At 36.0% G+C, this 14,520-nt stretch overlaps 1 protein-coding gene across 1 annotated transcript; it reads right to left on the reverse strand.

Moving 5' to 3' along the window:
• Positions 1–346: 346 nt before the first annotated feature.
• LOC135845543 (neprilysin-1-like) lies at positions 347–10,941 on the reverse strand. Its single transcript, XM_065364165.1, has 13 exons — positions 10,650–10,941; positions 9,849–10,190; positions 9,497–9,751; positions 6,768–6,949; positions 6,443–6,613; positions 6,172–6,371; positions 5,940–6,092; positions 5,089–5,235; positions 2,035–2,131; positions 1,721–1,895; positions 1,388–1,506; positions 1,113–1,241; positions 347–1,030 (listed from the first exon to the last, which is right to left on the reverse strand). The coding sequence occupies exons 1-13, from the start codon at positions 10,735–10,737 to the stop codon at positions 644–646; spliced, it is 2,445 nt and encodes an 814-aa protein (XP_065220237.1). The 5' UTR covers positions 10,738–10,941; the 3' UTR covers positions 347–643.
• Positions 10,942–14,520: the final 3,579 nt, after the last annotated feature.

Genomic DNA, 14,520 nt, shown 5'->3' on the forward strand with positions numbered 1-14,520 from the left:
ATTGGTTGGACTGCAGTTAACCTGTAAGCCTACATGCTCTCAAAATTCCAATTAGGTATTTATTGGCTGTGGCTCTTGAAGTTTTAAAGATACGTAGGAAATTTAATCACGTAATATCAAGAAGTCATTTAATTTTGTCCATAGGTTATTACTTATGTAAAAAGCACATTTTCTGTCCATCTGAAAAAGTTATTCCAAGAGATTAGAACAGAAATGTCGAATTTTTGAAACTTGTGCCCTTTCTCTGTCAATTTCCAGTTCCAGTCTATACATAGGAACATTTCAGAAAAGTTGAGTTTCATCTCCCAATAAGAAACATTAAAATTACATACTTACAACACACAGATACTCGAAAACAGTTTATTCAAAGAAGATGAAAAAACACATAGAAAAGAGTGAAGAACACATTTCAAAAAAACCTCAATGCATTTACATATGTAGTTCCAATATTACTCACAAATAAAACAAGAAGAAAGATGGAACGTTGAAAAACACAAGCAGAATACCTTATGTAATCCATATCACATATCTAATGGCGGTGGTGTTTAACATGAAACTAAATCTACAAGATTTCTTAGTATCAGCTGGCCATTAATCGAGAGGAAATAAGTAGGTATAGCATTTCTTATTACAGAATCATCTTTTATCGCATAAAAAGGTCGAAATGTTCTCTTAATTTAGCCTTTTTTGAACTCCCTTTTAACCAAACATTACATTTATCGATCGCAATGCCGTCACATTTAAATTCACGATCAAATTCCTTGCTGGTTTTAGCCATTACGTTTACTTTAGCATATGCTCGGATGTAATCTTCTTCTTTGATTAGTAGTGGATCTCTAGCGCGTGCCATATTTGCATAACTAATATAAAACATGGCGCCATCCGTAAAATTTACAAACGAAGGTAAAACTGTGTCATTTTTGGCTCCAAGAAAGTCCTTGTACGCAAAATACGCGACTTGTACGCCGTCACTTTCGTATACGATTGCTTTTTCCTGCTTTTTATTCAGCATATCGGTTTCATTCGCGGACTGTAAAGTGAACCATAGTAGGTAAGCAAATTTATAATGACGTAACATTTTCAAGAATCTATTTCGAACATATGTGATTTACCGGATAGCTGTGTTTCTTGTAGGCGTTTACGTAACATTCTGTAAAATTATCTTTATTCCCAGCCGCATCCGCAGGAATACCCAAATAAACTGATTGTACGAGATTCTTCTTATCTGCCTCTTTGATAACCTGTGACAGAATCAACCAAGCATTACAATTATAAGTAGGTACCCATCTTACGTTAGGTAGTTACAAGCACCTATGATACCTACTCAAATGAAATGACGTGCTACTTAAAACAAAATAGTTGTAGTTCTGCATTTAGTTATACCTACCTTGCTAATGACAGATTGAGATAATGCATATCCAATGATTGATCCAAAACCTCCAAAATTCAAAAACGCTGATCTGTCCGGTGATAAAAACATATCTTGCAAAGCATTCACCGACAAGTCTGTAAAAATGAAAAGTAAATAAAGGAGTATAGGTACTTGGACATGCTCTGGTCGTTTTGTTTCACACACAGGTGCATCAGCATTTTAAACTCCCCCGACGTTAGAGATTAGATAGGCATCTTTTACAAGTACCTATCTAAGAGTAGGTAAAAATACATGTATAGGTACTCAAGTGGCCGTATTTTGACATACAATATCAATGAAACGACTTACAAGCGGAATTTACGTCTCTATCATAGCGCATAAATTTTTCTCCAAACATAAATTTGTATGCCTGTATTGGTACATTGAAGCCATCTATTAACCGGAATCTTTTTGCGGCACGATCCATCACAAATTTCCTAACGATTTCTAATGATTTGCAGTAAGACGCTGCATCCAGCTGTAACTGTAATGTGAAAATCAAAACAATTACATATTAATAGCAGGTCGAAAATTTGAAAAAAAAAACGGTTCAATAATGTAAATTAATAGTGGCATGAATCATTCATTCATGTGAAAACAAAGATAACATAATATCTACTTACGCCAGAATAGTAATCTGTTACGTCTTTTGAAATGTTTAGGTCTCCGTGAAGAGGTGTATAGACTTTGAAGGTCTCTATGATTTTATTGAATTTTTCCCTAAAATTAATCATAGGTACTTTATGAATCTTTTCATGTGCAAATGCACAAGTTTATACGTATGTAATTACTAGGGGGCCGCTCGCGGCTCAACCCCCGTACTCGTTCCTCGGGCATCACCCTCAGGACTCGCTCTTGGGGGCTGCGCCCCCAAACCCCCCTTTCGCTCTCCCTTTTCTCCCTCAGAGCTCGCTTTTTCAAGGTTGCCTCCAAGACCCTCTCCTTACAACTATTACTAAGCAAAATGAATAATTAAAAAGAGAAATACTTGACTGAGAAGTATAAGTTGGATTTTTTGTTTACCTACTATTATAAAATGCTTAGCAAATTGGAAATATTCAGCTGAGAAATTAAAGTTCAAAGTTATGATTGTTCAAAATAATGCTTTTTTAATTTTTCATGCTTAAGTATATAAACTAAAAATTTTTGAATTCAAAATGTTTCACTGAGTACGAAAAGGAGCTGCTGAAGATTATAAATGAGATATACGATGAAGGCACGCTGCCTAAGGACTTCAAAGCAGTAAATTTTGTACCAATACCAAAGAAAAACAACTCGCAAAAATGCTCTGAATATAGAACCATTGCATTAATGAGCCATGCTCTAAAGCTACTACTATCCATCATAAATGCCAGAATTGAAAAGAAGATAGATGAAAATCTAAGCGAAACACAATATGGCTTTGTAGCAAAAAAAGGGACGAGAGATGCAATCGCCCTGCTGAAAGTGATCATCCAAAGAGCATTGAATGCAAACAGGGAAATTATTGCTTGCTTCGTCGATTATAAAAAAGCATTTGATCGTGTCAACCATGAGAGGATGCTGGAGATCCTGAAGAAATACAATATTGATGACAAAGACCTGCGGATAATCAAGAACTTGTACTGGGAGCAGAGCGCAAACATCAAGTTTGGAACTGAGTACTCGGAGAATGGATGTGGTATAAAGAGAGGTGTGAGACAAGGATGCCCCCTCTCACCTAGGCTGTTCAACGTGTACACAGAAGAAATAATGAGAGAAGCGCGAATAAAACAAATGGGATTCAAGATCAACGGCAAGAGAATAAATGAAATAAGTTACACAGAAGACAAAGTGATCCTTGCTGAAACAGAGGCGCAGAATCGCAAATGCAGAAAATGATCAACCAAATCAACAGTGCTGGATTAAAATATGGAATGAAAATAAATGCAGGCAAGACCAAGGTGATGAGATTTACAAAAGGAGACTTCAAGGAGGTCAAAATCAACATTGGAACTCAAGAAATTGAAAATGTAAATCAATTCAGATACCTTGGAGCGCTGATAAATAATGATGGTAGAGATCATAAAGAAATTAAATCACGGATTGGAATGGCAAAAAGCGCCTTTAACAACCTAGCCAATGTGCTGGGAAATTGAACGATGAGTCTAGCTCTGAGGAAGAGAATTATGCGATGCTACGTATGGACCGTTCTGAAGTACTCCTGTGAAACATGGACCATGAGTGCAGAATGCAAGAAGAAAATATCAGCTTTTGAGATGTGGTGCTATCGAAGGCTACTAGGGATCTCATGGAAGGACTTCATTACCAACCAGGAAGTATTAGCAAGAATAGGAGAGGAGCGGAAAGTCGTAGTAGAAGATATAAGAATAGGAAGCTAAAGTATCTAGCTCATAAAATACGAGAAAACGTTATTTTCATGCTAGAGGTACAGGGGAAAATTCAAGGAAGAACTACAAGAGGGAGGAAACGATCGGAGATGCTAACAACAAACTCACCAGCCAACTCTCCCTGTAAGACCCTGAAAGAAACTATCAGATATGCTAGAAACCGGCTGATATACAGTGAAACCGCGATAAGTGCAAACTCAAGGGACTGGAAAAATTAGTGCACTTATTGAGTTTTTCACTTAAAAGGGTTTGCACTAAGCAAGGTTATTTTTTCGCAATTTGCACTTATTAAGGTGAATAAATTACGCAACATGTAGGTACCTCCTCATTAGGTACCTTACCTACATCCATTTTATGCCAATTTTACCCATTTTTCAATTTTACACAATTTTTTTTGGACATTGTTTAATTTTAGTGATAATGTTGGAGAATTTTTTGAATATTTTCTACATTTTTTACTATATTTTTCAAATTTTTACTTTAGTTTGGATGATTTTCACAAAAAAATTCGCCAAATTCATTGCACTTATGGAGGTACTGTTGCAGTTATGGAGGTAAATTTACATGGTAAATCGACTGTAGGGACTGGGGATTAATTTTGGTTGCACTTAACGTGAATTTTCACTTATTGAGGTTGCACTTATTGTGGTTCCACTGTAGATGGAAGTATAGTATACGCTATCTCCTGTAAAGGAGCGCGACTACACGACGACGACGACAACAGGTCATAAGGAAGATTTTAAAACAAAAATGAGCAAAATCGGTCCAGTTTTCATAAATTTAGAGGAGGGGGCCCAAAAATTGGTTTTTGGGGCATATCATCCTCCTGTATGGGACCAAACCGGTTCAAATTTTGGGATTCAGTTCAAAATGCAATTTGGAAGAAAACGTATTTCCAAAATTTTTTATGTTGATTTTACCCCTCTTTCTCCCAAATTTGGGCTTCGCTATATTTTTTGCATCAAGGACTCGTCGAGGGCTTTCTATTAAAAAAAAAAAACGTCCTAGATATAATTGTGGCCGAATGAGAGCCTGGTGAACTTTTTTTGCTTGTAGCTGTATAAGTACCTATACCTACTATAGATATCTAGCTTATTGAAAAAACAGATAATTTTTTTTCATTTTAATTAGGTACCCATTTTGTGACTTGAAAAATGGCACAATTAAACAGGATCAATTGTATAGGTGTAAGTATCTAATCTGAGTGTAACCGTAGGTTAATAAGCCATTCTACGGTAAGACCCCAGTGTCTGCTAGGTACAAAAAAAAAAGTAACCCTGTAGTTATACATTGCCTATACCTACTTACTTTTTCGGCTCTTCCAGGCCTGATGATGTCTGTACGAGATTTTTCAATGAAGTTTTTGAGAATTGGACAATTTCATCTATGAGAGCGTTCTTTTTTGGATCGACATAGTTTTTAATGTATGCATAATCCATCGCTTTTTTGAATAAGCTGAAATAAAATGAAAACGTTTCAGAAATAACGACATTTAAAGTAAAAAAGTTGAATATTAATTTTCAAAACTTATCAACTTAGTTATTTATCATGTGGATCACGAAAAAAAAAAATGGAGAAGATTTTAGACCAAATTCAGTGGAGACCTTCATACTATGTATAAAGTCACCAAGAGAATTTCTCAGTTTTGTAGGTGCCCCTTGCGAAAAGATAACGATGGGTCGTCAAAGAAAGAGATTTAGGTACTACAAATGGTGGGTTTTTGACCAACCTGTAAATATTTTTTAGATAGGTAAGTATACCCACCCAATATTCATTACAGGATGGTATAAAATTGTTTCTCACTGATAAAGAGGAAATTAAGTTGGTACCTACGTACATACTTATGAATTGAAGGTACATAGTTGGTAATAAATAAATTTATCAACAATGAAATCTTTTCAACATTTCACAGAGTGTTGATATTACTTTTGGATATGGGACAGTGTAGCACTATTGAACGTAAGCAGTGCAGGTAGTTTCAGCCTCTTTGAGGAAAAGAATGAAAACATGAGAGCGTGTTTTCTCATAGAAACATACAAGTTTTAAGAATTTGCTTCAAATCGTTATGATGATGATGATGATGATGATGATGATAGGTATTTACACATCATCAACTATAGGAATCAGAGGCTGGTTTTATAGATATATATGCGAATCACCTGACTGTTTTTGAAGAACAAAACAAAGCCTTATAACGTTTAATGGGTTCAGTTGTACCAAATCGTTCTTTAATCCAATCCTCAACTGCCTGTTCTGAAGTATCCAATAAATTATCTGCCAACGCGTGCCGTATCAAGTACGTCAGAAGTGATCTGTAAGCCATAATAGCAATAAACCTGATTTGTGGAAAAATCTCTTCATCGTATCATAGTTATGAGCGTATAAACTCACTCTTTATTATTTACAACGCTCATGGCCAGTACATTCCTCAGGCATGCCAAACATTCCACCCTGATTATTTGATCATCATTAATCAACGACGGTGAAAAAGTTTTGCGAATTATGTCTACCAATGGAAAACCATCCACCGTAATTCCAAATGTTTGAATCGTAGCTTCATATGGTTCCGGTTCAAATTCACTGCTGTAAACCTGATGAATGGAAATCAGTTTAGAATTTAAAATTATCACCGATTGTGAGTAAGTGAGTGAGTATTACGTACGTTTGCAATATCTTTTTCTTCTGTTTCGTATCCGGGTTGAATGTATTTTTCATAATTTGCTGCATTTTTTTCTTTTTTCAACGCGTTTTCTAATTCTTTCGTATCTACGCGTAATGATGTAGTATCCAAAGGCCAACCGTAAAAATTGCTCTCAGGTGACGGTTTTCTTATCTAGGTCAAATGAAAATACTCGTAGATCTAAATTTGTTTCATTGAAAAATACTTGTAATGTTCAGTACCCATTTTTAAGGGGAACAATATTGACTAAATATGTACTACTATGAGACCAGTTACAAGTAGGTTAGGTATAGGACTAGATGCTTACATATACATATCTGTTAGATTCCTTGTCTGTGACCATATCGATTATGAACAAAGATTTCGGAAGATATCCATTATCGAGTGCAGTTTCATAAAAACTTTTCAGTACAGCTTTACTATCTGCTAAGATGCGAAGTCTTTCAAATTTTGTAATCAGTTCTTGAAGTTCATTGGAGTCGCCGGGCTCTGTCAAATACAGTTTCAAACATTGGAATTGTACGATTAAGTGTAAAACATATAAGTACAGGAGTTCCAAAATACATGATATAGGTATGTACCTACATGTAGATTATTTTGGCCTGTGTAACCACTAAGACCAACGTGAAGCTCAAACTGTCTCGAGTCGAACAAGATATATGTATTATTTTAAAAATCAACTTAATTTCCTCATTCTACATCACCTACTTACTCTCATTGTGGAAAATTGAGATAACAATTACATAGTTAGACCATTTCCGCCATTTAGGTAAGTGCAGGTAATTATGCCACGCTAAGGTTTGACGTCATTTAGTAGGGTTAAAATGCATCTTTGGTAAAAATGTGAATGAACCACCTCAAAGTACATCTTATTGGCTACCTTTCACAAAAAAAATTTCTTACCCCTCCCCCAATACCGCCCATCTCCTTTTGAAAATAATTCACAAAAGTGGTGTAATTATCAACACATGCAACTCATGCAAGTAATTATGCCACCACCCCAAAAAACCATTATAATCGATGAAAACATTGGTAAAAATCATTTGGCATTTTGGGCATCTCATTGGCTACCTTTCCCTTAAAAAAATTTTCCCCATTACCCCTCCCCCTATCCTGCCCCACCATTTCTGAAAATTATTCACCAAAGTGGCATAATCATCAACATATGCAGGTAATTCCGCCACTCTCCCCCCACCCCACCAAAAAAATATTTAAAATTAATAAAAACATCGCTAAAAATTATTTCTTAGCATTTTAAACAAATATGTGAAAGTCCTGAAGGAGTTTTGTTAAAGTGGCCCGATTTTCAACATCAGTACTTTTGTATATTTTCCAACATTTCGACACTTACATTGAGAAATAACAAAACAATGCTTATTGCATTGAAATCGGCATTAAATTTACTACAGGAAACATCGTTGTTGTTGTCGTGGTTCCATGTCCTTTACAGGACATTGGAAATCACATTTCAGTGGTACCCTAACAGGGTGAGGCGAATGTGCCTATGCCACAGTGAATATTCTGGGGAATCGACGTTTCTTTTGAGCTTTCACGTTGTAGTTTCCCATTGTTTTCTACACTATCTACAAAGTAGCTGATACCTACATTGCTAGCCAGGTTTTTACAACCCTGAATTCAGTAATCACTGCTACCTATAGGTGCTCAAACCAGTTATAGCTTTAGAATACTGCCAACTGATTGCGCGCATTTCTGTTGCCTCTGCTGTTCTGGTGCTCGGAGCAGCGGAGCTTAATGTGTAATAGATGTTAAATGCACGACAATGGATACATTACACATTAATGCTTGCGTCTCTAGCGAGATTCAAACCCACGACTTCTTGTTCAAAAAGCCGTGTCTCATCCCACTACGCCACCGTTGTTTCACCCTTATTACAAATTACAGTACTTATCCAAACAGTGGTTAATTTAACATGACAATTTTTTTGGCATCAAATTTTATGAAAAAGCGAGTCACAGATCAGAAAATTACCCAGTCCGGTGAAATTTTTGGTTCTTCTACCTTGGCTTTAACAGTACAATCACCTAAAAATCATCGCACAGTGCCATGTACCCATTTACCATGAGAACTGTGCTAGTGGTGTAATTTCCAACGTGGCGCAATTACCTGCACTTACCTTACAAAAATTTGCTAAAAATTTGTAGGTAAATTAACTTCGACAGTGGAAAATTTGATTCTGAAATCTTGAATAACTTAGCTAGCCCCTTCAGTGAGCCAAATTTCAGCTCGGTTAGAATGAGTTGTAAGAAAGGTTTCATTGTGAGGAAAAGTAAGTATACTAGCTTTTTCATCATTTTCTTTATAAGCTAGCATATCTTCTTCAATGATGAATAGGTACGCAGAAAATGTACAAATGATCTTATTCTTGAGGTAGTAAAAATTCAAATTCCTATAAAAAATTTTTCTTCACACATTTTTTCGGGTCTTCAAAACTGGAGAAGGTACATACATCAGTTTTTAAAAAAAGTTTTGCATCTTTGTTTCAAAATATTCAAATCAATTGAGGAGCTCATTGAAAAATTGCTTTAGAGAGTTTACATTCAGGATACTGGGTATGCTCAAGGGAGAGCTTGGGAATTGCACAGGTTCTAAGAGGTCATGAGTCATGTGACAAGGGCTATTTTTGCAATGAACTCCTCAATTCAACTGTATCAGTTTTGAGGTTACCGAAAATGTACAAAAAAACTTTTTTCATAAGGAATACAATTTCCTACAAGAAGGTCCTCTGCTAATTTTCGGTATCTTCAAAATTTAAGGCAGCAATATTCTAGCTCAAATAGAAAAAGGGAGGAAAGTGCACTTTTCCTACATTTTTTTATTGTAGAAAGGTACGTTTCTTGCAAGATGGTAAGTTGGTAATATCATTTTTATATGATCTTCAAATTTGAATTTAAATGACGTCAACTTGAAAAATTAAATTTTAGGTCCAGTAGGATACCAAAAAAAAAAAAGTTCATTTGAAGTGCAATACGAAGAAAGTAGGTATATGCGAATGAGCATGATAAAATTATCGCTTACTTTTTTCATCACATTGGTTATACAGTTGTTTGGCCAACTTCAGTGGTGCAATGTCCTCGGCTGTTTCGGGTTTACCGAGTATATCATTATATTTTTTTTCAATCATTGTTTTCGTCAATACTATATTATCATCGGTTTCCATGCTTGGAGTTGACTCCTTTTCTGGAGTTGACACCTTTTCTTCACCACATGCGAAAAAGTAAAAATCGTTGCAGGGGTTCAACGCTCTTCTGACTGTTCGATTCAATATTTTTTCTGAAGGTAAATGCGGAAAGTTAACCAATGAAATCATTATAGTAAAAGAAATGAAGTACCTTTTGGTAGGTATATATGTACAAGGTGCTTTTCTTACCAGGATCTATTTTCTCCTGCGGGTCTGGAAACCACGGTTTATAGTGTGGAGACGGTGTTGGAAACGGTGGACTCGTTGTAGGACCTGGAGGTGGAGGACTTACTGTAGGCCCTGGCGGTGGTGTAGGACCTGGAGGCCGTGTCGGAGGATATATTGTAGGCCCTGGCGGTGGTGTAGGACCTGGCGGCCGTGTCGGAGGATATATTGTAGGCCCTGGCGGTGGCGTAGGACCTGGCGGCCGTGTCGGAGGATATATTGTAGGCCCTGGCGGTGGCGTAGGACCTGGCCGTGTCGGTTTAGTTGTGGGGCGGACTGTGGTTGTATTTTGAGGATTCTTGCTCTCTAAATAAACATATGAAATTGTGTAAGTACTTACATATGTTTTAAAATCGAGTTTTTCCTGAAAACAATTGAGCCAGTCTGAGTATTGAACAGTTAATAAACTCGGCGTTGCGATCGCAAAAAAATCATTGGGTGATTTGGCAACTCTGTGTCGAATTAAACAAAAATTGCGCGATGGATCATTGATTTTTCAAAATTTACACATGCGACGACTAGTATCAACCGGAGCTCTGGGTGATTCTTTTGCTAGAGGTGAGGTAGGTTTGAAATTTTACAAATTGGCGTCGATGTCGTAAAAATAAAAATAAATTACCTACCCATTGCATTAAATTTGAAACCTAGAAAAAGTAGGTATACCGCACCTATTTTACTACGGATGCAAGTTGATTTCGACTGTTCGATAATCATCTAGTTCTAACTAAACAAGCAATAGTAGAAAAATAATTACGTAAATCTTACCACGCCATATCATTAATCCACTAAATGAAACTGTCGTAAGAAACAACGCAACGACGGCTAAATTCAACAATACAGCAGGAATCAACATGATGCGATTTTACATATAAATTTCACTTAAAAACACACCAGATCCGCTTATTTTCTAACACCGCTTTGGCCTATTGAGAGTAAGGTGCGATCTCGAATGAAAATGCGCGAAGGAAATAACTATTCTCTCATTTACTTATAGGAAAAATAAACCAATGAAAATTGTACGATACGGTTATTACATTTGGAAATTGGAATTTACTTTTTATTAATTACCTACTAACCTAATGCAATTCTGTGCAGTTTATATTTATTTTCATTTATTTATAGACCTACCTGAATAGGTATAGAATACAAGAAAATCTAAGCGTATTTATGATGTATAATTAGGTAAGCATAGGAAACCTCGGGTATTTCTTCATTTTTCATTTTACATACCTGTAACTTGTGAAATTTCATCGAAGCATTTCTTCCACTCCAGTCAATGGCATTGAATGCGAGTGGCATATTGTTCATTATATGAAGTTAATACAGGTCTACCTACGCTTGAAGGTATAATAATTTTTTTCATCGTGGAAATCAGAATGGAAGAGTACAACTCAATAAGTATACGTACCTATCTATCTGATAATACCTACGTATTGTTTTTTCAACTCTTCAAAATGATTTATTTCATATTTTTGATAGATGTGAAAATTCAAATACCTCGGAGAGTAAATTGAAATGGGATAATCACTCTGTAATACCTGACGTGCCTCGATAAAATTAGTTATACCAACCAGTTAAAAAATTATCAAAACAAATCTCCCCTGCGTGTGTTCAGAGGTCATCAAACAATGACGAATTACGCCAGCCGGAGGTCATTGTGACTTTTTTTGCCAAAAATATATGAACCTACATATTTGACATTTTACAAAATGACTTCAGTATCGCTATATGATTGTGAAAATGAAATAAAATATGCATTGCATAAAATAATCACTTTAAAACAATTTAAATGATCAAACCCCAGAAAATAATACCTAGACCTACAGTCTGAGTCTGCTTATGGATGCAAGTCGAGTTCAACTGTGCCATATTCAGAATTCCAACTGTACAATCACAATTGAAAAATAATCATTCATCGAAATCTTACCACGCCATGTCATTAGTCCATTGAAGGAAACTGCAGTAAAAAACAAGGTAACGGCCGCTAAATTCAGCAATAAAGCAGGAATCAGCATGAAGAAATTTTATGAAGTCAACATGAAAACACATCTGATCCACATATTTTCTAACACCTGTTTAGCTTATTAGGAGTAGGTAGGTAAGTAGGTACAGGGTGCTTAGAAATATCGAGCACCCCTAAAAAGGTTTTCTACTAAAATACTTTGGTTGGTCACAGTGAATGATAATAATGATAGCACATGATTGGTTGTTGGACTGGAGAGATAACATTCCACCAATAATATGCACCTATTTCACGTTGCCAACCTATATTTTTAATGAAAAACTTTCTTGGGGGTGCTTGATATTTCTGGGCACCCTGTACATTTTCGAATGATAATGTGCGGAAAAATAATCATACCTATTGATTTAACTATTTATGTAGGTAAGTATGGGAAAAATATATTTTCATTCATTTATAGACTTTCCGTATCTCAGTAAGTATGAAATGCAGAAAAATTTGTCATCAAACTCTGTAGGTAGTTCGGATATATACCTACTTGAGTAGGTATTGTAGATATTTATTTGAGCACCTGTAACGTCTACTCCTTTTTTGAATATTCTAGATGAACAGTTTTTAGATTTTATAAATGTTTGACCCAGTTGACCAAATGCTAGCAAATTTTGTGCTAGCGTAAATGGTGCCGGAATTTGAGACACTTTTTTAAAAAAATGCTAGCAAATCAGTTGCGATTAGGTCGCATTAGAGTAGCAGAATTGCGCACAAATAGCTAGCACGTAGCTGGCACAAAGCTAGCAAAAAGCTAGCATTTTGTTGGCACTTTGCTCTGCATTCTGCTACGTACATGCAACTAAATCGCGACTGATTTGCTAGCAATTTTTGCAAAAAGTGTCTCATATTCCGGCACCATTTACGCTAGCGCAAATTATGCTAGCAAGAAGCTAGCATTTTGCTAGCGTAGAAAACCTTTGATCAGTAAAGTAATTACTATTAATTAATTTTTAAAAATTCTGGGTGTTTACCTTTAACAGGTGGTAGTTTTCCAGGAAATTCCAAAAATTAGGCGACTGTCCCAGCTCAGAGGTAGCATAACGCTAGCATCTTGGGATAGTATAAGAAGAGTGATGTCACTCTTCTTACTTTTCAACAAGATACCACCTTGAGCTTATATTCAACTTGATGACACACTTTATCTAAGAGTAGCAAACTATACCATGAGAGAGATCGACGCTAGCAATTCGCTAGCATTATGCTAGCGCTTATGTTGAAAAATCTCTTTATTAAATAAAAAATGAAGTTTTTTTTTTAAATAGAAAAATTGTCAAAATTTAAAATTTGAAAATGAAGTATCAAACAAACCATGAAAAGGAAAAATTTCAAAATTTTTGAACAACATTTTAGTCCACGGCAATGGGAGTAATTGCACCCCCTGCCGATCCTCCGGGACAACTTTTTCCTCAAAGGGGACATCCTAAGGAACATTTTAAAGCAAACTTGCTGAAAAAAAAATTGGCCTTACTTACAAAATGGCGGCAATTTTGATTGAAAGGTCAGCCGAAATCGCAGAATTCGCGTTTCAACATAGGACGTGCACGAAATTTTTCAAACCTTACAAACGTAGATCGAAAGATCATGCAAAAATTCATCACCTGTCAAAATTTCAAGTGGTAAAGTACCTTTTTCGATTTTCGGTGAATTTTCAAAAATCAAATTTTGGCCAAAATGTGAGAAAAAATCAAAATTTTACCAAATTGACCAAGAAACCTGACATTTGGGATATACCCTATTTTCGACATGCCAAATCGATGGGAAACGGTTTCAACTTGTTTTGAGCAGTTCTGTATCCTCCAGCAGATTTTTGAAACTCAAATTGAAGTTGTAAAGCTCAAATTTATTCTGAAAACTAATTTCAATACGCTACGAAGTACTGCAGGTGAATTTCAAGTCGTTTTGGAGCCTCCAGCAGATTTTTGAAACTTTAAATTTTCACAAAATTTCATCAAACTGAGATGGAGAGTCGAAATTCATTCTGCAAACTAATTTTAATACGCTACGAAGTCGACTGCTTGTGGATTTCAAGTCGTTTTGGAGCCTCCAGCGAATTTTCGAAGGTTGTATGGCGTTTTTTGGAAAATTGGAATTTCCTAAAAGTAGCTGGAAGCTTCAAAACCATTTGAAACCTGCGAAGTAAATTTCAGCTTGCCAACTCCAATTGATTAATTAATATTGTGGGAATTTCAAGTTTCAAAAGCCTACTGGAGGCTCTAAAATGACTTGAACCCACCTGAAGTCGTCTTCAGAGGGTGTTAAAATTGGAGTGTAGAGTAAACTACAGCTTTCCATGTCCATTTGATGAAATTTTGTTGTCCCCTTTAAGAAAAAAGTTGCCCCGGAAGATCGGCGGGGGGGGGTGCAATTACTCCTATTGTCATATGCAGGAATATTTTTAATGATTTTTGTATGCGCGCTGAGGGATGGAAAAGATACTTGCTCGCATTTGCTACAATAAATAACGCAGAAAAAGGTTTATTGGTGAGAAATGCGTAAGATCTGGTAGCACGTTCCTATCATTTGACTATAAAGAAAACGCCAAGTCACCAGATGCAGAAACTAGAGATATGCTTACATTTTTCTAGAGCCAGATGGCTAAGTAAATGCTAGCTCAGAGATGCAAGA

The sequence above is a fragment of the Planococcus citri genome, chromosome 4 (assembly GCF_950023065.1).
Source record: "Planococcus citri chromosome 4, ihPlaCitr1.1, whole genome shotgun sequence".
Taxonomy (NCBI): Eukaryota; Metazoa; Arthropoda; class Insecta; order Hemiptera; family Pseudococcidae; genus Planococcus; species Planococcus citri.

What these genes read in the sequence shown, in the direction of transcription:
- LOC135845543 (XM_065364165.1), bottom strand. Translation starts at nt 10,737, where the DNA reads ATGTTGATTCCTGCTGTATTGTTGAATTTAGCCGTCGTTGCGTTGTTT. An exon ending in TAACCAATGTGATGAAAAAA is followed by an intron (nt 6,950 to 9,496) that starts GTAAGCGATAAT and finishes TGTATTTGACAG; the next exon opens with AGCCCGGCGACTCCAATGAA. An exon ending in AATCTAACAGATATGTATAT is followed by an intron (nt 6,614 to 6,767) that starts GTAAGCATCTAG and finishes CATTTGACCTAG; the next exon opens with ATAAGAAAACCGTCACCTGA.